Source organism: Lithobates pipiens, unplaced genomic scaffold, assembly GCF_037356315.1.
Source record: "Lithobates pipiens isolate NorthernLeopardFrog02 unplaced genomic scaffold, aLitPip1_a1.2 Scaffold_8, whole genome shotgun sequence".
Classification (NCBI taxonomy): Eukaryota; Metazoa; Chordata; class Amphibia; order Anura; family Ranidae; genus Lithobates; species Lithobates pipiens.
This window is the reverse complement of record NW_027507903.1, coordinates 148,089,628-148,116,379: the sequence shown is the minus strand read 5'-3', so window position 1 is coordinate 148,116,379 and position 26,752 is coordinate 148,089,628. Positions and strand designations below refer to the sequence as shown.

Here is a 26,752-nt window from a genome sequence, read left to right as displayed (position 1 = left end):
TCAGGGGGTTAGACCGTTATTGGGTAGTATATGGGGGTACCTAGCGCTATAAAAACCTGGCGGTGAACCTAAAAAAATAACTAGCTACCTAGCGGCACCAGTGACACTAATGCAGCGATCAGAAAAACGATTGCTTAGTGACACTGGCAAAAGGGGGTGAAAGGGTTAACTAGGGGCAATCAGGGGGTTAAAACCATTATTGGGTAGTATATCGGGGTACCTAGCGTTATAAAAACCTGTCGGTGAACCTAAAAAAAATAACTAGCTACCTAGCGGCACCAGTGACACTAATGCAGCGATCAGAAAAACGATTGCTTAGTGACACTGGCAAAAGGGGGTGAAAGGGTTAACTCTAGGGGCAATCAGGGGGTTAAACCTTTATTGGGGGGTAGGGGGCTACCCTGGACCTAACACTAACTGCCCTGACAGTTTTTACTGTCACAACTGACACTAAATGCAGTGATCAGTAAATAAATGATCACTGCAATCAGTGACACTGTGACTGGGAAGGGGGGGTGCGGGGGATTTGTGTGCCTATGTGTACCTACATGTCAGTGTAGTGTTGGTGCACACTTACTTTCTCTGTTCTCCTCGCAGTCCGGTCAAAAAGTCCGCCCCGAGGAGAATGACATCACTTCCTCCCTGCCTGTGTTTACAATACCCAGTGGGGGAAGCATCTCATTCGCCAGGAGCGATCGAGAGGGGATGGCCAGAAACCAACCGCCATCCCCTCATCCCGGATCGCTCCTGAAGCGAAACAGACCGCTGCATCCAGCGGGAGGGGGTCCGATCGGACCCCCCACCCACTGGAAGGCAAGCACGTACATGTACGTGCTTGTGCCTGTCGGTGCCATTGCGCCGACGTACATTGCCATGCGGCGGTCCTTAAGTGGTTAAAGAGACATACCTGTATGCCCATATGCTTGTCCGTGCCATTCTGCTGACATACATCGTTGTGCACCAGTCAGGAAATGGTTAAAATGGTTTATCAGAAATGTTATTTACCGTATAACAAATATAATGTACATAGACAATAATAAAATAACATATACATATGTGAAAGTGACTGTGAAAGGAATTCTCAAGGGCCCATCAGCTGTCCAGAGTCCTTATGGGTTTAATAGACTAGGCTAGTCGGCCAGAGAAGTCCTGAATGTGGCAATTGCCCCAATACAATAACATACAAGGTAACCTGGATGGGTACAATCCTAAAATGGTTGATAATAGGTAACAGGAGCCAACTCAGGAAGTATCAGTTCAACTTTTCATAAGTACAAAGGCATGCGCAACTAGTTTTGCACTTATTCACATGCTTTTTCTGGAGCTAGGTCAATAAATATGTCAAAACTAAATTTGCTGTCAATGAGGCAGAGCGGCTAATTGGACAGCACTGCATTGCTTTACCTGACAATTGCACGGTCATGTGATGCTGTTCCCAAACAAAATTGAAGTCCTTATTTTCCCACAAATAGATCTTTCTTTTGGTGGTATTTGATCACCTCTGCAGGTTTTTTTTCTGCGCTATAAACAAAGGGCAACAATTTTGAAAAAAAAAAAAATATATATATATATATATATATTTTTTTTTTTTACGTTTCGCTATAATACATATCCTAAAAAATATATTAAAAAAAGTATTCGTCAGTTTAGGCCGATACATATGCTTCTACATATTTTTGGTAAAAAAAAATCGCAATAGAGGTATATTGATTGGTTTGAGCACAAGTTATTGTGTCTACAAACTGTGGGATAGATTACGGGACTTTTTTAATTTTTATTGTTTCTACAGGTTATGGCGGTGATCTGCGATTTTTAGCAGGACTGCAACATTGTGGCAGACAAATCTGACCCTAAATTACACTTTTTTGGGGACCAGTGACATTATTACATTGATCAGTGCTAAAAAAAAATGCACTGATCTATGTAAAATTTACACTGGCAGGGAAGGGGTTATAACTAGGGGGCAATCAAGGGGTTACGTTTGTTCCCTAGGTGTGTTCTAACTGCCGGGGGAATGTGCTGCCAGGGACATGACAGAGATCACTGTTCCCGATCACTGGGAACAGTAGATCTGTCATGTCTCCTGTCAGAATGGCGATCCGCCTTGTTTACAAAGGCAGATCCCTATTCTGCATCTGTACTAGGTGATTGCAGGTCACGGGTGAACATCGAGTTCACCCAACCTGAGGGCATGTTGCTGCAGCTTGCAGCGGGCACAAGAGCGACTGTGCTTGCGCGAGCCGACGTACAATGATGCCGATTCGCGCAGGAGAGCCAATCTGCCGCAGTACAACTGTGGCGGATGGGCGTTAAATGGTTAAAGATTATATGTAAGGTATATGTGAGGCATGGCCTCCTGGGACCCCAGGGAGAAAACATTCTTATGGGCCTTCTTGACTGATTCTTGATACTTTTTTGAACCTCTATACCTTTGTATGGTTATACTTTAAAACAACGATCCACAGACCTTGCAGACTTGCATACCCTAAATAAATGGTATTGAATACTAGAAATAGAATTGAAAATAGATCGAATAGTATTAAAGACCTTAAGGTAGTGGATACATACCTGAACCATCTGAAGAATACCCACCTCACATATATCTTTAAACATACTATAGACCTCAGAGGTACCCTGCTTTTGTATTGTGCCCCCATACCGTCCTTGTATGACCTGGTGGTCCCACCAGAGTTTCTGTCCAATTAGCCATTCTGCCTCATTGACAGCAAATTTTATTTTGACATATTTTTGGACCTAGCTTCAAAAGAAGCATGTGAATAAGTGTGAAACTAGTTTAGCAAACCTCTGTACCTATGAAAAGAAGAACTGATACTTCCTGAGTTGGGTCCTGTTATTCATTATCAACTATTTTAGGATTGTACCTATCCAGGCTACCTTGTATGTTATTGTATTGGGGCAGTTGCCACACTCAGGGCTTCTCTGGCCGACTAGCCTAGTCTATTGAGCCTGTAAGGACTCTGGACAGCTGGTGGGCCCTTGAGAATTCCTTTTAGTCACTTTCACAGATGTATTTTTTTTTATAATTGTCTGTGTCCATTATATTTGTTATAAATAACATTTCTGAAAAACCCCTTTGAAGCATGCCTAGAAAATCCATTCTTTTTCAAAATCCCAATTTTCTGATTAAAGAAAAAAATTAAAGGATGTGATATAGTGTATCTTGTTGTGCTGTCCACTGCGTCACTCTGTGGTGACAACATCAATAATTTCTATCTACATCTCAAAAGTTTATACCAAGTAGCCATACTGATTACTCCCTGCATGGTTTGTGTCATATGGTTTATTGTTGATGAATCAAAGAGAGTATCAGACATCACTATATCATTCTATAGCAGAAATGCACACAATGGAAATGTAATTTTCCCAACAGCCTTCTTGAGCTTGTTTTATAGGTAACAAGAGGAAAATATCACTCACAGATGTTTTTCCATAATAAGGTTGCTTTTTCAAAATATGCTATTACATTAACCACACTATTACTGACGATCAGCAACAAAAAAGTTGTTTTTTCTAACTTACAGGGTTTAGTCAAACCACAACTAAAAACTGTGCAAAGTTTGGGCAGTCTGATAATTTCACAGTTTAGTTTTTCCCACCATCCTGAAAAGAAAATTTGCATGGCTGTTCTTTCATTGAAACTGTATGTACATTTTTTCTTTCTGTTTTCTGGCTATATTCTCTGCAATTTGAATGTGTAAATACAGAAAATATTGCATTACGACATTTAAATGGCAATGATTATCATAGGTAATGAGTATGCTCATCATTGCAATCTGGTAGCTTTATTACAGGATTTTTGAAATTCATACATAAAAATTGCAAAATAATATAGCCAGAGAACATTTGATTTTGCCCCATTCACACAGAAGGAATTTACATGGAGTTGCAGTGGATGAATAACTATGCAATTTTTTCAAATAAAAACACTCCTTAGCGTAGTGATTGATTGCTATTCAGATGGAACAAATACCTCCCTATCAGATGAGCTAACTAAGCAACATGCTATGTACTAGTACAGGGGTCTGCAAACTTTCTAAACAAAGAGCTGGTTTACTATTCTTTAGATGTTAGGCCGGACTGTGGCCAGTAGGGTTTGAAATTTCCCCACTGTCAGTGGGAGTAAACAATGCCTCAGGCTTGGTGGTCAATGCGAGTACGAAAAGTACAGCATAAAGTGCGCCCTGAGTAATAGCATTTCATAGAGGAATTTCTCCATATGGCTCTTTGGATTCAAACATATAGTTTACCAATTTAGCTGAAACCTTTGTTTAACCTTCACATGTTTCCTGAATGGAAGATAAGCTTTGTAAATTGGTATAATGTTGATTGTTTTACATAACTAGATTGTAGACTTCAGTTTGTTAACAAGTTTTACTGGTGTCAAAAAATAATATTTTTAGTTTTAACTATACAAGTCTGATAAAGTAATAAGCCTTATATCAGTGGCCTTGAGATAAGTAAACCATCTGTAGCTTCTCACTCTGAGGCACGTATTGCTTTCCATTCTACTTCACATAAATACTCGTCCCTTACTCCACACTGTTCTCAGCTTCCACCATGAAACTTCTTCTGCTCCTCACTGCCCTGGTGGCAGGCGTTCTATCTAAGGAGACATTTATAGGGTAAGTATGCTAGATAGCAGAGTGGATATTTCTCCTGCCAAGCTGATATTTAAAAATGTTTGTATTTTGTAGAATTTAATAGACATAGGTAGGTACGAGATTAGTCTTGAAGAAGTTTCCGATAACAAATCTCACAAAGTCTGTTACACACAACAATCAACCAGATTTTAGCCGTAATGCTTGTAGATGTCAGAATGTCAAAGACAACATTTGAAAAACTTTTAGCAATTGGTTTTATTCTTTTAAACAGTTTTTACTAAGGGTTCCCAGGCAGATTATAGTAGAAAAACCTTTATTAGCCAAGTAAAGCTAAAGTATTGCATAGATTATTGAAGTACTGAGTATTATAGTAAAGAGTGATACATTTTAAAGTAGACTAGACATACATTTCAATATAATATTCTGAGATATCTACCCTCTTTATGAGGTCAAGCCAATAAAACAGATCTCACAGATGACACAATGGAAAATATTCCTGCCAGAAACCACAGCTGAAGATAATCCAACTGCATTAATACGCATTGATGTGAAAAAAACACTCAAACTTTAACTGCCGCTGTGTATGTTTCTGCCCACACCAGACAAACTGAAAGACAAATGAGCAGGCCCTCACACTGTCACATAGGTTGGGACAGACACTAATCCCCATATAGCAGGGGAATTCTGTAAAGGTAGGAAAGGGTATGTTACTGTATCTACTATAGAGCATTACTCTGCCTATTTTCTTCATAGTAAAGGTTCCTTTTAAGAAGCAGGAAAACTTGGCCGATGCACAGATCTGTAAATAAGCCCAAAATGTTTTTTTTTAGCATAGTCATATAAGTACCTGAAACTGACCAGGTATTAGCCTCTTTCATTCCCTGTAGAGACGGGTTAAAATGTGAGAGGAAGAAGCAACAGAAAGAACCAATCAGTTGTTGTGTTGAGAAGGAGCAAGCTGATAACTAAAGAATGCAGAGTGACAGGGAGGTGAATCTAGGACAGTCTGGGCACAGAGGAAATGGGTTGAATAGTGTTGGCGATGGAGAGAGCTCTGGAGTGAAAGTGAACATTGCAAAAAGGCTACTTTTTATTTTATCTTTCAACTACTTATCCACTGCAGGGATTTACCCCCTTATGACCAGGGCATTTTGTTTCTATAAAAGCACTGTGCTACTTTAACTGCCAATTGCTCGGCCATGTAACACTGTACGCAAATTAAATTTTTATTATTTATTCACACAAATAGAGATTTCTTTTGGTGGTATTTAGTCACCACTGCGTTTTTTTTTTAACTTTTGCTATATAAACCAAAAAATACTGAAAATTCTGAAAAAACATATTTTTTGTAGTTTTTGTTATAACAAAAACTAAAAATCTTTCTTCATAAATTTAGGCCGATATGTAGTCTGATGCATTTCTTTGATGAAAATAACCCAAATCAGTGTATATTATTTAGTCTGTATGAAAGTTATAGAGTCTACAAACTATGGTGTATATATATTTGAAAATTGATCAATCCTGATGTACTGATGGCCCAATTTCTTGAGGCCTTACAATGGCAGGACAGTGCAATATCCTCCAAATGACCCCTTTTTTGGTGATTTGGTTAAAGGCATGGCAAGTTTTTTGAAGTTGTTATTTTTTTTATCACAATATTTTTGAAAATTAAAAAATGGATTCAAATTTGTTTTTGTTTAAATCTTTTTTTACATATTGTCACCAGTGCAGTACAGCATCATCTGACTTGCATACAAACTGTATGTGCGCATAGTGCAACAAAAACTAGAGATGTGCACCATCAATAAATTAGTTTCGTTCGGTTCCGTTTCGTATTATCCGTTAATTTGTATTTCATAATTTGTGTCCAAAATTCAATTAGGATTTGTACGAAATGCGAATTTTCATTAGGTTCGTTAACTTTTTGTAACAATTACAAACGTTCATTATGATGAATTTAAAAAGCAAAAATACCTTTCTCAATATGGCAGTCGTTGAATCATTATGCTCATTATGAGGGGCTCACACCATCCCTGTGCTGTGCTGTGCTGACTTCCTCCTGGGGCTGTACCCTTACTGTGCACATTATGAGGGGCTCCCACCATCCCTGTGCTGACTTCCTCCTGGGGCTGTACCCCTGCTGTGCTCATTATGAGGGGCTCCCACCATCCCTGTTCTGACTTCCTCCGACAGCTGTACCCCTGCTGTGTTCATTATGAGGGGCTCCCACCGTCCCTGTGCTGTGCTGACTTCCTGGGTTTTTAACTTCATCCTAACAAATAATCATAATTATTATGACAATAATAAAACAATATAAATGAACATTCTTATTTTGTCCGATTCTGAATCTCCCATCAACTACCAGCACCAGTCTCCCACTCCCATATTAAAAAAGGTAATTTTCCCAACCCTCACTCAGCGGCAGAAGAAAACCTCTGATTGGTCAACAAAACACCAGTGACATTTCTGTTGTAATGGAATTTGGATGGGAAATTCATCAATGAAATTTTGTATTTCGTATACAATTCGGAAGCATAGAAATTTCGTATTTCGGATGTTTCTAAATGTACGAATTTTCGATCTGTAAGAAACGAACCGCACATGTCTAAGAAAAACCCCTCATGGACTTTGGAGCCAAACTAATATATGAAACTGTATTCAAAATATATAGTTTCCTGACAGATTCTATGGCAGCATGCCTTTGGTTAGCCAGAGGCACCATTCCTTTTCTGTCCTTCTCCCTCATATAACTATTTCCTATGAAGTTTCCTACCTTTTTGGAAGATGTGGTGACCAGGTCTCAGGCGGGACAGCAGATATTGGGAGCATCCTGTGGTATCCAGAAGTTCCAGGATGGCTCCAGGACTCACCAAATGCCTGGCTAACAGCAGGGTGGTGAATGGCACACATGCACAGAAGATTGACACCTGCAATAAGGGAAGCTCTGCCAATGGCAAGCAGTGCCAGGTCAGATGCCTTGCTAACAGCGGGTGACCTCTAAAGTGTGCCCAGCATGATGGTGTGCCTACCTCTGGGATCCAGGTCGCCCTGCAGATGCCAGGATACATGAGTATGTTTGGCTTGAGGTCACTAGAAGGGACCAGACGCCAATGCGGGTTGCTAGGGAGTAACTCCACTTATGTTAAAAAAGGATGGAATCTCTTTCAGTCCAGTTTTGAGTAAAGTCTGTCACAAAGGAAGCCTTTTTATGGGTTCTTTTTCCTCAGTCAGGATGTTTGCCGGGATCAGGACCTTGTGCTGAGAGGGATCCTTGCGGCTTTCTGCCCAGTATGGGTAGTGTTTATATCCATACTGGGTGACAATCTGAGGTTGCTTCGGCATTCTATGAGAACAAATAATTTGTTCCTCCTATATGCAGGACCACCAAGAATAACTGGTTCAATGCCATGGATATTCAGATACTTTGAGCATGTTCTCAAGCTGCAGCTTTGCTCATAGTTTTAGGACATATTTTTCACACAGAATCAGCGGGGCTACGGACTACGGAAGCCGTCAGTCACCATTCCAGGAGTGTGTAGACTTCTTGGGCTCCAAGTGAAAAGGTGCCAGGAATATTGGTAGGAGGATGACATGTCTTCCATTAAAGCTGTTCTGGCTCTTTGTGGGGTGTAGCTAACTTCCTTATGCTGTTAATATCTATCCATAGGGTTTCTGTTGGCTATGATTGAAACCTTACTTTTCTGACATCCCACCATTGTTTTTTTGGGCTAGTTAGTTCTCAAATGTATGCTGCCTTGGAAGTCTGTCAGGAAAACTGAAAATTTACTATCAAATACTTACTGTAATTTTCCCGCCCAGAGTCATGAGTAGGCTACTTACAGACCACGGCCTCTGGCTCAGCCTAAAAATGTATGGGAGTGGGCTAGGGGCGAGGGGGGGGCTACCCAAATGTATGCTGCCATGGAGTGAATCAGGAAATGAAAATTATGGTAAGCATTTGATAGTAAATTTTCCATTTTTATTAAGCAAATTCGTAAAAAAGGGAACATTAGTCCTAGTAAAAAGACATTACATCAAATGTGCATACATGTATTGACATATCATCATATGACATTTATACCTGCACATATCAGACACAACCATAGGGCTACCCATGTTCAATTCCAACTCGCTCCAATGAACAGTTGTGATGTAACCCAAATTTGGGAAAAAATACTGCGCTAAAGAAATCTCTCAACAATCAATCTAAATATCTAAAGGCTGCGATTGATACGATGTGATACACACCTATAAAGCATATAAGTCAGGAATTTCAACCGCGCTCACAATTACAAAAATCTAAAGAAATATATCTAAAACTTATAACAAAATAATATGTATACACTATAACTAGTCAAAAATTATAATACAAAAACCCAACTAACTGAATAATAAAAATATACTCTATAACTCATACAATAATCAAGTGTACAAAAAATATATATATATAAAGTGCTCAAAAATTATATATAAGCAACAGTTCCTCATAAAGACGTAGTAATGAGCATACAGTGGTAAAGTGCACAGAATTTTTGTGAACAATCAGAAATATTATGAATAGAGTGCTCAAAAATTATATATAAGAAAAGATTAAGATGTAATCGTAGGCATAACAGTCCAATAATCATAAGTGTTTCTTCACAAGAAATCCTATGCGGGTGCAAGAGAGAGAATTTCCTTCACCAACACCATGCTCATAAATGGTAAAAATGCGTGCTTACCAAATCCCAGAATCAGAAAGGCATTTGATATCAGAAATTTTAGGGGTCATCACACAGGGACATCACCTCGTTTTCACGTGGTTGGATCATTCATGGGCCCCAGACGATGCCACATATGGCGAAACGTACAGCACGGTGTTGGTGAAGGGAATTCTCTCTCTTGCACCCGCATAGGATTTCTTGAGAAGAAACACTTATGATTATTGGACTGGTATGGCCACGATTACATCTTGATGAAGAACTGTTTTCTTATATATAATTTTTGAGCACTCTATTCATAATATTTCTGATTGTTCACAAAAATTCTGTGCACTTTACCACTGTATGCTCATTACTATGTCTTTATGAGGAACTGTTGCTTATATATAATTTTTGAGCACTTTATATATATATATTTTTTGTACACTTGATTATTGTATGCGTTATAGAGTATATTTTTATTATTCACTTAGTTGGGTTTTTTGTATTATAATTTTTGACTAGTTATAGTGTATACATATTATTTTGTTATAAGTTTTAGATATATTTTTTTAGATTTTTGTAATTGTGAGCGCAGTTGAAATTCCTGACTGTCATGTAACCCAACATGTTTCAGACTTGTAGTCCTTCCTCAGAGGATACATACTTAGTGTTTTAGCTTCTAAAACAAAGATACATAATGAACATTAGTTACATAGGAAATATAGCTTCATTATACATATATAAAATTGTATCTTGCAAAACATGAGCTGCTATGCATAATTACAGAAGTCAATCATAGAAACACATATGATTGGTAAAATTACAAAGATATCTGCTTGATGGGATGACCACATGGGGGTCTTCCACAAGAGGCACCAGATCCACAAAGTGCCCTGAAGTTCATACACAATGACCCCTATTGGGACAAAAAGCCCCTGTCATTGCCAGCCAGCAAAGATGTATAACTGAAAACAAAAACAATAATATAGGACTCTCATAGTCATGATCCCTAATGACAAAAGAACAGGGTCAAAGCCAAGACTAGGACTAACGTCCTCTTTTTTATGAATTTGTCTAATAAAACTATATATTTTTAATACAGTTTCATATATTAGTCTGCCTCCAAATTTCATTAGGGGTTTTTGTTGTTTTTATGTGCACATAGAGTTTGTTTTCTTAAAGGATGTTGGTAGATCAATTTCCAACACGTTCCACCTCTAGAATAGCCTATTTGTTATATGACTTGTGTGGCACTAATCAGGTGATAGTAGGTAAAAAAAATGTATTCAATTTTTTTTTTTTTATTATTGCTTATACCAGTGATGATTACTGTTATAAGCAATAGCTTTAGCTGTCACAAATGGTCAGGTACTAAGCACTGTGATCCAGTGGAAACAGCAGTCATGGGATCACACCACTGCGTCCCCCAGGGGTCGTGCCATTGCTCATGTGCTCAGTGACATACCAGTACATCGCTGAGCTTGTAGTTGCTGCCCACTTGCAGTGAAAGTACTGTGGGCAGATGGCAAGTAGTTATAGCAGTAGTAAACTGTAAAAAAACGCAAACCAGCACATTGTGACTCACTTACTTATAAAACAGATATCTCCAACAGCTAGTGTCCCTGCTGACAGGATTCCAGTTTCACCTGGTTTTCCTTCTGGGTTTGCGGTCTCTAGCCATTTCAATGGCCGAGCCGATATGACGTCACTCCTGTGCATATGTGCTGGAGTTAGGATCACGGCACATCACTCTCAATGGATGAGCAGATCTCACTCATATTTATGGATAATAGATGATATAGAGTGTAATTTTTGAAGCAATAAACCTCCTTATCATCCTATTGTCCATTCTGACTGTGGAAGTAGCCTTCCTGCCTTCAGCAGTCAATCAGCAGGAGGGAACTCTCCCCATATAAAAATCTGATATGCAGGCACTTTTGTTGAAAAGGGAGAGAACAGGGGAGGGTAGTCTGTTAGGCAGGCAAATTACAAGCACATACACTCACTCACTATCTTTTGTAGAGCCCTGGAAACAAAGCATTTCTATGACAACATATTTTAATGTATGCTAAAGTATAGGAGTAATCTACCCATACTCCATTCATAGATCACGTTTCATTCACAGAAGCTGTACAGCTATTATGAATAGCAGTGCTGGGTGATAAAGGTAGGCATAGTCGGGCTCTCTTGATGAGAGCCTCTGACAACCAATTAGTTCTATTAACCACCACCACCACCAGACCAGAAGATTATGGTGGTGGAGTGGTAGGGGGATATGGATGGAAGAGGATTTCTCAAAAAAGAAGAGGCATTAGTACAAGGGACACATACTACTAATTGTAAATTGTGTTGCAGTGGCGGCCCATGCATTGTGGGCGACGTGTGCCGCCCCCTCTAACACCGCCTCTGCTCTCGCTATCCATGTGCCTGATTCCTTTCGGGACACCAAGCCCATGAATTCCTATGGCGGGGATGGGAGGGGTGTGTGTTTTCTGAAGCACATGATTAGAGCCAAAGCTTCTAATAGGCTTCAAAAAAGGGTGGGCTCAGGGTGCAGAGCACTGCGTCCCGATCCCACCCAGATGTGCGACGATACTTAATGAATTTTTGCTATTTTCACACTAAATCTTCTTCCCGACAATCAGTAAGCAGATGTGAGACCTGTTTTCCGATTGGCCAAAACACTAGATGTTTATATTGGACACCTGATGTAGAGCCAGGGGGGAAGCCGCTGGAGATAGAAAGGAAGCCTGCTAGCTTGGAGCCGCTGCCCAGACCCTGCACCTGCCAGTCTGCAGCTGCTGCCCGGACTCTGCACCCGCTAGCCTGGAGCCACTGCCCGGACCCTGCACCCACCAGCCTGGAGCCGCTGCCCAGACCCCACTAGCCTAGAGCCTCTGCCCAGACCCCGCACCTGCCAGCCTGAAGCCGCTGCCCGTACCCTGCACCCGCTAGCCTGGAGGTGCTGCAGGGACCCCACACCCACCAGCTGGGAGCCGCTGCCCAACCCCGCACCGCCAGCCTGGAGACGCTTCCCGGACCTCACACCAGCTAACCTGGAGTTGCTGCCTGCACCCCACCATGCTGGATGACACCCCCATCTATCTGGATCTATCTATCCAGCTAAGTGCTGGACCAACAGGCAGACGAGTGCGGGGGGTTCTTAGTGCCGCGCTGTTAGCCACCACTGTTTATTGTGTTGATTTTACATGTGACCTATTGCTTTATACTGTGAGTTGAAAGTGATTTTGACATAGTGGCACAGATGGATGCATTGGAACATATTTCTAAATTACACTTTTGAGCAAACAAGATACAGTAGCATTTTGGTCATGCATAGTAAACTTTGTAAATTTCTCTTCTGCAGAGAGCAGGTGCTGCGAATCAAGGCAAATAACAATGAGCAAATCAGTCTGCTGCAAGATTTACAATCTTTGACACATCTGCAGGTACAAACATTAGCATATTGTATGCAAAAAATGTATTTTAACACATATATAAAAGTAAAACATTTTCCTCAAAAAATATTAGGATTAGACTGAGAAAAGTTGCTTTTTTTGTATGAATTGAATCCAGTCTTTCAACCCCTTGTTCTTTACTTGCACAAAAACGGATATGGTCTACCGGAGATGCTGCAGCCACAATAACAATGTATGCTGTTCATCTTTCCTGCCTGTTAGGAAAGACTTTTAGGAAACGTATCAACATCACTCCTGCCATAGGGCTCATATAGATGGGCTGTGTATTTTCACAGTAAACTTGCAGTAGAAACGCAATTGTACTTTCCTGTAAGTTTTTTAAATTTACCTTGACTGTGTAGAGTTGTTTGCTATTCTAAGGCCTTTTCTAAGGTTCTGTTTGACCTGCTTTGCTTTATATTTCTTTGGGAGCCGACAGTTCTATTGAAATCTTTTGCTACTGCTTCAAGAGTTTTTCAATCACAGAAAAAGCAAATAAAATTAAGGCTTTGCTAAAATGTAAGCATTTGGCTCTGGTTGCTGTCGGCAATAGCTTCCGACTAGACTTCATACTATTATTCCAATTTATTCTATTGTATTCTGTTCTGTTTTATGGTACCATCTCTGCCCAGATACTATTCTTAGCCTGCTCCTGATCACTGGTACTTTTCCTTAGCTTGTTTAGCTGCCAGTCTCCACCAACTAACTAAACTATTCCTGCTATTCTTGGAGTGTGTTAGAGCACCTTACTAAAGCCTGTTTTCACTATACTATGGCTATATGCATCCTTGCACATTCTAGCAAGTCTGCACACATCTTAATTTTAATACAGACACACCCTGCTTACATGGGATCCAGCATCTAATTAAGACACTAATCCCCAAAATTGCAACTGCCAAGCCATTACATGTACCATGCAGAAAAAGCATACTTTATGTACCACTAGTGATACATGTCCATTACTCATGTATTTTTCACTTTGTAGTAACTTAACCTTGTATTAGATACCCTGATTGGTAATATGCATAACAAGTCCCTTTTTACATTTGAAAGCTTGACTTCTGGACTGAACCTGCTAAGCCTGATATTCCAGTTGATGTCCGAGTTCCCTTCACAAGTCTTCAGTCTGTGAAGGCTTATCTGGAATATAACAGCATTGACTACTCCATCATGATAGAAGACCTTCAGGTAAGTTACTTGAACTTGACATGTTCATAACGGTTATAAGATATTTGAACATAATTACTGGATTTGCTTTTTCTAGTTATTGATTGATACATATTTCTTGTAGGAAGTGATCAACAAAGAGAAAGAAGAAATGGAAAGCAATGAAAGAACAGCACGCAACTCTGGCTCTTTTAATTTTGGCGCTTATTACAACTTGGATATTGTAAGAAATCAAATCTATTAAATTTCACAATCTAGTGATCCATAACCTTCTGTGCATGGTGTCCAGCAGCATATTATCCATACTATGCTACTAGCAGTAAATAACTATAATGGTCCATCCACAAATTGGTTACATATCATTTGCACACATTTCCCTAATTTTACTGTATGCTCTACACAAAATAAAAATAATGCTGCCCAACAAATCACTAATTTGATCTGGTTTTCCATTCATTGCTGGTATCTAAAAATTATTTAACATGCAAACTGCAGGAAAAGTTGCCTTATTATTTGCCATTTCTATGCACAGGTCAGATATTTCTCACTTTACAACAGTCTATGGCAAACAAAATCATTTATGATCAAATATAACTTTTTTCAAGTTTTATTGATAAACTCTAATTAAATTATATCTAATGCCAACCCCATATTGGGATTTTATTGCTGTCTTTGCTCTTTGCTGTCGCTGGTGGCCACTGTCACCAGATCTTAAAGTTAAGGAAAATCCAACATTTTGAGTTTGTCACTAGAACAGGAAAAAAGTAGGAATCCTCCAATAGTGACATTTGTCTAAAAGGGGATGTTTATTTTATTGTGTTGCCCCAAGACAGTAAGTGAGGAAAAATCTATTGAATGGGACACCCAGGCAGCAAAAAAAAAATAAAAAATTCTTTCCCTACGCTATCTAAAATGCAAACAAAACATTTTTTGGATTGAGATATACTTTAGGTCTATTTTCTTTTGAACGTAGTATACAGTATGTGTGCAGCTGTGATGAAAATTGAATGGCGTATTATATTCTTTAAATGTATGGAGCAATGCTTTTTTCATAATCTATTTTGTCTTTTTTATTTTAGATAAACAGTGCCCTTGACCTCATTATAGCAGATTACAGATCACTTGTTAGTAAACAACAGATTGGTAACTCATACGAAGGGCGCCCCCTCAATGTTCTTAAGGTGATTCTTCTAATAATGCATGAGATACAGTATGATATAGATAATAATATCATATTTTTAGGATGACTTAAACATTTTGTATAGCTGTAGTAGATGTAAGCTCTGTGTAGTACATATTTAATAGCAAAGCACATAACAGGGTTACGTTTTCGAGGAAAATAAATTATTTTTTGACCTCCAAACTGCCAACAGATTTGTTTATTTAGTTAAAATATATTAAGCCTACCTTCATTCACATTTTGTGTATAATTAAAGCAACTATTTTTACAACCGCAGTACAAAACAGGTGTTACAATCACATTTTTTACTGCAAATTATGCAAAAAAAATACAAAAAATATAAATTTATTTTTGGCACATTATTTACTGTAGTTTCAAATACCACCATTCTGTTCTACTTTTGCTTTTGAAAATCCTGCCTTGTATCGGGGATTGTAAGTTTAAAATGTAAATGGTGAGATCTAAAAAAGTTAAATATTCATCACATGACTTTAATGATAGGTTCAAAAATGATAAAAATATAATATTCTGCTTACAGTTCAGCACTGGAGCCGGTCGTCCTGGCATTTGGATAGATGCTGGTATTCATGCACGTGAGTGGGTTACGCAAGCTACTGCCCTGTGGACCGCACATAAGGTAACTGCAATCTGCATAATGGAAAGTACCAAATATTGCTATGCTTCACACAATCCAATAACAGTGAGAACCCTTAAAATAACACGTATATGAAGAACCGTAGCAATTAAAGTGATTGTAAAACCTTGCATTGTAAAACAACAATTTCAGTTTAAAATAGAAATGAAGGGCAAAACATTTGTTTTGTATATACATATAAAAAAAAACATTATAAATACCTTTTTTCCCCCTTTCTTATAAGTGATCACATCCCCTCTGTTCTCAGCAGCATACGAGCTGGGGAGGAGAAACAGCAGCACACTAACCTTCCCAGAAGATCCTTGCTTCTTAGAGAACTGACCACACTGTGCTCTCGTGCCTACTGCAGTCAGTTTTTGAGGAAAGCAGAAGGACACCAGGGATTTCACACAAAGGAAGCAATACAAAGAGAACAGGATACTTTCTCGTGCAAGTACATGGTACAGCAGGCACATATCAGGGATATGAAATGTTGGGTTTATATACTCAAATATTTATATCATTTGGTAAACTTTCAATTTTTTTGTCTTTGTAAACCTCCTAGTACTTCGATCAACTGGTAAAAAATTGTAAAATTATGTTAAAGGGGTTGTAAATCATTGAGGTTTTTCCCCTTATGCATTCTATGCATTAAGGTGAAAAACCTCCTTTGCTGCAGCAATCCCCAGAGCCCCCTTTTACTTACCGTGAGCCTGATCTTTCCAGCAATGGGGACAAGCACACCAGCTCCAACTGGTGTCTCTGCTCCTCATTGGATAGATTGATAGCAGCAAGAGCCATTGGCTCCCTCTGCTGTCAATCAAATCTAATGATACAGAAGTCTAGGAGGAGGGGCTGAGTCCTGCTGTCTGTGTCAATGGACAAACACGGGAAGGTGCCTGCTCAAGTGTTGAGGGCCTCCAGGGAAAGCGCTTTTCCGTGGGGGCACTCGATGTAGGGAGGAGCCAGGAGCACCCTTGCACAGAGAAGGTTAGTATAGCATGTTTGTTGTTTTAAAAAAATAGATTTTACAACCCCTTTAAGTAAATCAAAATACTTAAAAAAATGTAAAGGCACAGATAGTAACTCCCTGAAAATACTTTCCTGTTTTAAAGGTACATTTATTTACAGCAATATTTGATTTGATTTTTTAAAGCTTGCTACTGACTATGGAAAGGACGCATCTGTTACCTCTTTGTTGAATAATTATGATGTCTTCCTTATGGTTGTCACCAATCCTGATGGATATGCCTTCTCTCACTCATCAGTAAGTATCTAATATTAATGAAATTTCCTGTGTGGTGTCAAGTTCAATCCAACATAATAATACCAAATGTAGTCTATTTCTAAGTATTCTAAAGCTGATATGAAAAGAAAGCATAAAATAATAGTTTTTAATTTGCTGTAACAGTACAAACATAAATGTAGTAATCTTCAGTGAGATAAATTAAGGCTGTTTCCACTAGTTTCCTTTCAAAAGAAGCTGGATGTATATCAGGAATATATATGTTGTAAAATGACAAGGGGGACATTTCTAAGTATAATAATATTGCAGGTTAGGCTGATTGGGTAGGAAGCTTCATGTGGAATTTTTAGGTTTATTACTTAGACCCAACTTATTCTTATTTCTCATGCCTTATTTTTTTATATATTTATTTAGTCTTCTATTGGTTGAACTTTGTATCCCTTTCAACCTAACTAACCATACCATATAGCCATGTAAATATTAGCTATGGCTGTATTAAAAATAAACCTTTTCTTATTGTTGAAATGTAATGGTTTGGGGTCATTTTTTTTTTTTTAGTTTCTGAGTTATCTGTATGTTTACTTTGCGTACACAGTCTCTGTTTTAGAAATAAACATTTAATACATGAGAGAAGCATTTTCAGAGCACTATGGGATAACTAAAGAGACAATGCAAGAGCATGTCTTGTGGCTAGCATTGTCTAATTGAAGCTTCAGACTGAGCTGTCTAGTAAGAGATTTGTCACTTTAATTTGTTTTTCAGTTCTGTGTGTAGTTGCCGTTTTAGTTACAGAGCTTTGTAAACAACAGGCTTTTTGCCATAGACTGATCAGCAGCCTCAGACAGATATGTGAAAGGGAAATTAGAGCTTCATCTGCTGACCACAAATCAACAAGATATTAGTATGAAACCTGTTACTATTTTTTTTTTTTAGAACCGTATGTGGCGCAAAACCCGCTCCGTCAATAAAGGCAGCTCATGTGCAGGTGTTGACCCCAACAGAAACTGGAATGCCGGCTTTGGAGGTAACTACAACTTTACAAATCATGGATTATATTTACATTCCATTCACTACTTCCAACCACCAACACACCAAAATATTAAAAGATGGTTTTCAAAAATTGTTGTTTACACTAGTGATTTCATGTTTTAGAGAGGATAAAAACAAAACAGAAGGGTGTGCAATATTACTTAATATGGGCAATTCTCAAATACTCAAACACACTTCGCAATATGTTCAAAGAACTATAATACCAATTATATACAACCTGAAAAATGATAATGGAAGTATAGATATTATCATCAATTTTTTTTTACAAATGTTTCACATGACTACTGTAAGTAAAACCTTGGCATTTGATAAGTTATGTAATGTCCTTAATCTACAACCAATAATTAGCATGTCAGATCTAAAGCAGAGATAAATACATAAATGTATGTTTTCTTCAGTCAGTTAAACTGAATTGTTTGAGAGCCAAAGCTAAATGGATTATGTGTGGTCTGGAAATTCAAACCTCATGCATGCAGCAGTAACAGAAATATTAAACTATCTTTTTAATGTAGGGCCAGGATCCGACTCTAACCCCTGTTCTGATGCATATTATGGACCCAGTGCGGAATCAGAGGTGGAAGTAAAGTCTATTGCCAACTTCATTAGGAGTCATGGCAAAATCAAAGGATTTATAAGCATCCACAGCTACTCTCAGCTTCTGCTTTTCCCTTACGGATACAAGTGCACCAATCCTGCTCACTACACCGAGCTGGTAAGTCTGTCAAAGTCTAAGATTCAAAACACATAATAACATTGCACTGCATACAATATTCATTCATAGTAGTCAGTCCTATTGGCTTGAGCAATGGAATTAGATAGTGTACATACAGAATGCAGGTTGTGATGAAAATTCTGTTTAGTTTTTTATTTCTTATTCTCCACTGGGGAGACTTATCCTCACTTCCTGTCAGGACTCTAAGATGGATGGGGTAAAATTCACCAAGCAGGACTTTGCCTGGAGTTCCACCTAACTATTTAAGCCCTGGTCTTTCAATAAGTAGGTGTATTTCCCCATCAAAAAGTTACAGTAAGAAGTTTAGGTTCACTTTTTACAGATTATCTGACTTAAAGGCTACAATGGAACAGTTTTTATAATAAATAGGTTTCCATTTTTACTAAATACTAATATTCACTGTAAGATGTAAGAATATTGTGAATGTCACATGGCTAAATGTAGAGTAGTAATTTGATTATGGTCAATTTCACATGGCTCACTTATATTAAAATGATTTAAAAAATTAGCACAATATCAATAAAAACAACTTTTTAGGATATAATAATATATAATATAATAATAAGAGAATAGTGTTCTTTATTCAGTAGTTAATAAAAAATATATTATATAGTATATTAATGAGGAAAACCTCTCTTTCTCTCTCTTTGGCACTATAACCCTTGAAGATTCCTGACCTCCTATCCATTCCACACTATCCATCACTCTCAATCAATAGATTCTGGCTTTCAGCTGTCTTAGGTCCTCTTGCAGATCAATAATCAATGTCTATTTTTGCCTTGCTCTGCTTCTTTTTTCTCCTGGATTTGTTTTAAGACAACCTCTTCAAGATTCTTTCTCCCGTTCTTGTCACATGGCCAAGCAGCCTTTTAGGTCTTTTAACCTCTGCTTTTTTTAAGTGCCAGTTCCTCTGCACTATATATAACAATAGCTTAGAATGAGTACTTTAAATCATAATTTCACATTTCTGTGGTAAAACGCTGCATCTCACAACAGTCTAGTGAATATTATCTCTCCTCAGCAGATTCCCTTGTTTTTGTAAACTGATATTTTATATCTGGCTATGTGACATCGACAATGACTATACTGATATCACTTGGCCTCCAGAAGATTTACGCCCCCCTTCATTACCAGGCCATTTTTTCCGATACGGCACTGCATTACTTTAATCACTTGCCGACCAGCCGCTGCAGTTTTACTGTGGCAGAATGACGGCTGGGCAAAACGATGTTATGTTACATCACTTCGCCCTGTGGCCACTAGGGGTAACACACAGTTTCTGCTTCTCTGAGGGGAGAAGAGACTGATCGATTGTTCATACAGAGTATGAATAGTGATCTGTCACCTCCCCTACACAGTTCCCTCCCCACTTCAGTTAGAACACACACTAGTGAACACAATTAACCCTTGATCGCCCCCTAGTGTTAGCCCCTCCCCTGCCAGTGACATCTTTGCAGTAATCAGTGCATTTTTATAACACTGATCGCTGTATAAATGCCAATGGTCCCAAAAATGTGTCAAAAGTGTCTGATGTGTCCGCCATAATGTCGCAGTCCTGATAAAAATCGCAGATCTCTGCCATTACTAGTAAAAAAAAAAATGAATAATAAAAATGTCATAAAACTATCCCCTATTTTGTAGATGCTATAACTTTTGAGCAAACCAATCAATATATGCTTATTGTTATTTTGTTTACCAAAAATATGTAGAATACATATCGGCCTAAACTGAGGAAAAAGATCGTTTTTTTAATATATATATTTGGAGGATATTATTATAGAAAAAAGTAAAAAATATTGCGTTTTTTTTTTCAAAATTGTCACTCTTTTTTGTTTATAGCGCAAAAAAAAAAAAATGCAGAGGTGATCAAATACCACCAAAACAAAGTTATATTTATGGGTAAAAAAGGATGTCAATTTTTTTGGGTGCAGCGTGGCACGACTGCGCAATTGTCAGTTAAGTTGACGCAGTGCTGAATCACAAAAAGTGCTCTGGTCAGGAAGGGGGTAAAATCTTCTGGGGCTGAAGTGGGTAACTTATAATTGCGTGCTCATGCAGCGATGTACCCAAATAAAGTGTATGTAATTTTTTCCAACAAATAGTGCTTTTTTTGGTGGTATTTGATCATCATTGAGTTTTTTTATTTTTTGCGCTATAAACAAAAAAAGATCGTCAATTTTGAAAAAAAAAAAAATTTTTTTTACTTTCTGCTAAAAAAACATATCCAATAATTTTTTTGAAAAAATCAATTTTTTTCACTAAGTTAGGCCAATATATATTCTGCTACATATTTTTTGATATGACAAACTGTGGGATATATACTGGAATTTTGTATTCTGCTACATATTTATGGTAAGACAAAAATCCCAATAAGCATATATTGATTGGTTTATACAAAAGTTATAGCGTTTACAAACTATGGGATATAAACTGGAATTTAAATTCTTTTCTTAACTAGTAATGGTGGCAATCAGCGACTTATAGTGGGACTGCGAAATTGCAGCAGACATTCTGACACTTGTGACAGTTTGTGGGAAACAGTGACTAATACAGTGATCAGTGCTGAAAATATGCGCTGTGCTAATGACATTGACTGGGAAGGGATTAAACAGCTAGGGCAATCAAAGCGTTAAAATGTGTTCCTATCCAGTGTTTGTGTACATTATGTGTGGTGCTTTTACAAAGGGAAGTGATGGAATGTATTCCCTGCTTTGCAGGGAAAGAAAGTTTATCACTTCCCCCCTGTCAGGACGAAGCTCTGCCTTGTTTCTCCTTGGAGATCAGCTGGTGGCGGCGTACGTCCACTGACCGGCACACGCTGATCATCTTCTGTGGTGACAAATCACAGCAGAAGCGATGCGCTGCCTACCCGAAAGTGCAGGATCATGTATATATACGTGATTCTGCACAGCACGGCTGCTCTGTAGCAGTAAATCTGCTATAGGGAGGCTGGCAAGTAGTTAAAGTGTATGTATATATATGTCTATACAGTAATAATACAAATATCATTATAGTGGTTGGGTGGAGCAGGCAAGGTTTCATGGATAGACGTCTAAGGTTAATAATGCCTTCAGTATTTGAAAGTGATGTGAGGTATATGTCTACTGAATTGTTTTGCATTTTTAACCTTTCCCCAAAAAATCTGTTAGTCCTAGCTTATGAAATGAGCAGACTGAATGGCTGTTGCAGAGGTGATCTTAGCGTACATGAATGAACTTTAATTGAATATGTTTTACTCTTTCCAGAACACAGTTGGTAAAGCTGCTGCTAGCGCATTGAGCTCTCTCTATGGCACCCAGTACAGAGTTGGAACAATCTGCTCCACTATCTGTAAGTCAAATTTCTGTCATTACTTTACCCATCTTTAGATCTAATTTAGGCACAGGACTATGCATGGATGCCTTCATCTGGATGAATATAATTGAATGTAACCACTTTCTCTGGATGTTAGTGTGTATTACTTTTACCCTTACATTGCCAACATAAACAACATAAAAATGCTACTTTGGCAGAAGAAAACAAAAAAAATTGAAAATCGTAAAATCGCATTAGTTTTTTTGATACTCCAAGCTATGCTTTCCAGCACTGTGCAAGTATACTTGTGCAATTTAACCTATAGAATGCTTTCAATAGTCTATCTCTAACAAATTGGCACAACCTTAGATTGATTGTGCTGCATGTCAGCAGGCAATACATTTTGATGCTGGTGCCTGTGATTAAAAATTAGAAATTATTATTATTATTATTATTTAAGGAACTTATATAGTGCTGTCAATTTATACATTTACATTGTACATTCCCATTGGTCCCTACTCTCAAGGAGTTTACAATTTAAGGTCCCTAACTCACATTCATATATTAGGGCCAATTTAGACAGAAGCCAATTAACCTACCAGCATGTCTTTGGAGTTTTGGAGGAAACCAGAGTACCCGGAGGAAACCCACGCAGGCACAAGGAGAACATGCAAACTACAGGCAGGATAGAAATAATAGTGTTTAATAGTGTTTATGTCATGGGTGTCTAAACTTTTTCCAAAGAGGGCCAGATTTGATGAAGTGAACATGCGTGAGGGACGACCATTTTTCCTGACATTCTTTGAACCATTAAAATTCGGTCTAAGTGTGTTTGTCCGAGCACTAATACACTGCCCAACAAGAATTCTCTTGCCTTTGTGGATGTGTGTGGTGAAGAGATGAGCTTGGGTGTGTTATTTGGATATAAATATAAATATATATAAATATATCTTTTTTGGCCCCAATAAATCCCAGACCACCTCTCAGGACTAAAGATGAGCTTGGGGCGTGTTATTTGGATCTACCATATTTATTTGCGTATAACAGGCACAGGCATATAACAAGCACCTTCACTTTAGACTTTAGAAATTCTGTATGTAATCTGATGGCACTTGTCCCACCCCATCCCTGTCCCCTCTGAGGCAGTGCCAATAAATACGGTATATATCCAAATTACCAAGGGGGCTGCATTAAACCGGAATGCAGGCCGCAATTGGTCCAGTGGGCTGGACTTTGGACATGTCTGATTTATAATTTTCTCTCCAGATGTATTTATTATCTGCATTCTACAACCTTTCTGGTTCACACAAGTAAAGTATAGCTAAACCCAAGAACATGTATATGTATAAACAAGTGCAGCTCAACCCTAAATCATCTCAACATTCCATAAAAAACATAAAACAATCTTATGAGTGGTGACCGTATACACAATTCATATAAGTGATCATAAATATGTAAAAATCAATCCGACAGTACTCAATTCATACAGTGAATGAATAATAAATAATAAGTAAATACAATAATTGCTGTAAAAAAAAAATCAATCTCTCAGTACTCAATTCATAAAATGAATACAATAATACATACATAAGTTAGTACAATAATAAATTCATAAGTGAATACAATCATTGATGTAAAAGATATACATCATGAAAAAGTCTGCCAATATTATGTGCAAACCACAAAAATAAAGTGCATCTAAAACATGCGTGATTACGTTGAAATGCATGTGCAGAAAAATGTGCTCCACCACCTGTTCACGCTGCCTCTTACCTCACAAAAAAACACCAATAGCGGTAAGGACAAACATAGCCTGAATGGATTTTTGTGTGAATCACTACAGCAATATTCCAAGTGTAAATGGAACAGGTCTCTCTCCACTCCAGTGATAAAGCCTTCCCACTCAGAAATTAATATAAAAAATAAAAAATACCACTGTGTAGTATGTCAAATACTTTGATCTTTTATTAGCTAAGAAAAATTGTTACTCGCAAAAGTGCACTTTATATTCCAGTGCACTGGATAAAATTGCAAGTTTAAAATACAGATGCAGTTTCTTCCTTAAGCATGGACATCCAGGACAGATACCTTAAAATGGACACTCACAGACTTGTGGGCGTGATGACGCAACGTGGTTACACCTCACTGACACATTTTGTCACAAAAAAAAAAACACAATCTGCAAATGCATTTAAGCTAAAGCTTGCATGTTTTAGATGCACTTTATTTTTGCGGTTTGCACATAACATTGGCAAACATTTACATGATTTATGTATTTTACATCTATTATTGTATCCAATTATTTATTTATTTTTGTATTCACTTTGAATTGATTGTCGTGGGAATGATTTTTTTACAGCAATTACTTATTTATTATTCACTCACTATATGAATTCAGTACTGTGGGATTGATTTTTATATATTTATGATCATACTTATAAGATTGCTTTATGTTATTTTATGGAATGTTGAGATGATTTAGGGTTTGCATTGTACTATTTGTTTATACATATGCTTTGGTGTGGAACACATGTCAGTCAACTTATTACACTAATAATAATAATATATATATATTTAAATACAGTACATATTTTTATCTTTATCAAAAAAAAAAAAAAATGTTGGCACATATATTTATTTGGTTTAGCGCAGTGGTTATTGGCATTGTTTTCAAGAACAACATTTAACTATATCGCAGCTTGCAAGTCCCTAGATGTAGTGGCAGCATTTTTTTTTTTTTTTTTTTTTTTTAGACTAAGGGTAAGAAAAATATCTCTCAGAGATTCAGTGTCCTTGTAACTTCCTGTGGCCTCTCTCAGCTTCTGTGAACAACAAAGCATTTGCCCTTAGTGTAATGGAAATGAGAAGAGTGGGAGGTGTTTGCAGTCTAAATCAGGAAAACAGACTAAGATGACAACACTGCTCCTCCATAGATACAGTACAAATAAAGCGGGAGTCCACCGGGACTCCGCGTTTTTTTTTTTTTTAAAGCCAGCAGCTACAAATACTGCAGCTGCTGACTTTTAAAATAGTGACACTTACCTGTCCAGCGCGCCCGCGATGTCGGCACCCGAAGCCGATCTCTAGGTCACCTGTCGGGTCCTGCCGCCGCCATCTTGGGTATGGGAATCAGGAAATGGAGCCTTTCGCTTCATTTCCCGGTTCCCTACTGCGCATGCGCGAATCGCGCTGCGCAATAAGGACGCTCCCCGCTGCCTCTGGGATCTGTGTGTTTCCCAGCAGGCAGCGGGGCACTTGCGGGAAGGGGCGGGCACTTGCGGAAAGGGGCGTAAGTTACGCCCCTTTCCGCAGAGAGCTATCCCGGAAGTGGGTGCAGTTACCTGGATTATCCAGGTAACTGCACCCCCCTCCCCCCTGAAAGGTGCCGTTTGTGGCACCGGAGGGGGGGAGGGTTCCGATGAGCGGAAGGTCCACTTTAGGGTGGACCTCCGCTTTAATGAACGTTGTCGCCCTAGAATGGGAGCTGTGTTACTGGCATGATCGCCTGGTAAAAATAAACAAACAAGGGCCTGAAAAAAAAATGAATGCAGTCACCAAATCTAAAAATAGCAAATCACAATAGATTAAATTTTTGTTTTTGAATTTAGATACACTTTAATACATAGTTGTAAAAATGTACATAAAATCTAAGGCAAGTCAGACTATAAATTGATAATGCTGCTTGGCATGAATGCTCTTGATAAGCAACAGAATTCAATTCTAGATTTGCCAAGAAAATATAGAACTTGATCGGATGAACTAGTTTTCTTTTGTATTACAACGTGTTGAGAATTTACAGGCATTATCTAAGTTAATGTTGTCAATGTATAGTTAAAATAATGAATAACATAGGTAGAGCATAGTTATGTACAATAACCAATATAGCAAAATCAAAAACAACTTTTACCAGCTTTAGGAGGGCAACTAAATAAAAGCTTGTTTGTGATTTTGTTTTTACTATTTTTCATATTAAGATCCTCATGGACCTCCTTGCTGTTTGAGTATGTTGAGTGTAACAAAACAAATTTTGCTCTGAATTTTTTTTTTTTCTTCAGATCAAGCTAGTGGAGGAAGTATTGACTGGACCTATGATATTGGAATTAAGTATTCATTTGCCTTTGAGTTGAGAGATACAGGACGCTATGGCTTCTTGCTTCCAGCTACTCAGATCCTACCAACTGCACAGGAGACCTATCTGGGTCTTAAAAAGATTCTGGAGCATATTCGTGATAACCCTTATTAAAAAAGGCAAAGTTTATAATTGTCTGTCATAGTATTTAGGTAGTAATAAAGTTCATGTACAAAACCTTTTTGTCTGTATTTTGTTTATCTCTTTATATATATATAAATGTTAGACAGTACAAATCCAATTTTATTCCATTTTTATTGTGTTTTTTGTTTTAATGAAGCTCAGTCCATCGTTCTCAAGCAAAGATGGACTGAGCTGGATTATTCTGCTGCTGGATCTCATCTGCAAGACCTATGAGTGCCTCTATACCTTTTTTATATTAGCATAGATTTCTTTGTGGGTGAACACCTGGGCATTTACCTCAAACATAGTGTGTAGTGGCTACCCTTGGGAAAGTTAGATAGAGGACATGTGCATGACGAAAAAAATAGTTTTGTTTCGTTCAGTTTTGATTTATTAATCTAGTTATTTCATTTCGTTAAATTTGGTTGATTCCT

At 38.0% G+C, this 26,752-nt stretch overlaps 1 protein-coding gene across 1 annotated transcript; it reads left to right on the top strand.

The window, feature by feature from the left end:
* The first annotated feature begins 4,506 nt into the window (after positions 1-4,506).
* Positions 4,507-26,372, top strand: LOC143962974 (carboxypeptidase A2-like). The gene is made up of 11 exons (XM_077472499.1): positions 4,507-4,643; positions 12,672-12,753; positions 13,816-13,950; positions 14,054-14,152; positions 15,009-15,110; positions 15,648-15,746; positions 16,900-17,010; positions 17,923-18,013; positions 18,552-18,751; positions 22,018-22,102; positions 26,122-26,372. The coding sequence occupies exons 1-11, from the start codon at positions 4,579-4,581 to the stop codon at positions 26,307-26,309; spliced, it is 1,257 nt and encodes a 418-aa protein (XP_077328625.1). The 5' UTR covers positions 4,507-4,578; the 3' UTR covers positions 26,310-26,372.
* Positions 26,373-26,752: the final 380 nt, after the last annotated feature.

What these genes read in the sequence shown, in the direction of transcription:
- LOC143962974 (XM_077472499.1), top strand. Translation starts at nt 4,579, where the DNA reads ATGAAACTTCTTCTGCTCCTCACTGCCCTGGTGGCAGGCGTTCTATCT. An exon ending in TCTAAGGAGACATTTATAGG is followed by an intron (nt 4,644 to 12,671) that starts GTAAGTATGCTA and finishes TCTCTTCTGCAG; the next exon opens with AGAGCAGGTGCTGCGAATCA. An exon ending in TCATGATAGAAGACCTTCAG is followed by an intron (nt 13,951 to 14,053) that starts GTAAGTTACTTG and finishes TATTTCTTGTAG; the next exon opens with GAAGTGATCAACAAAGAGAA.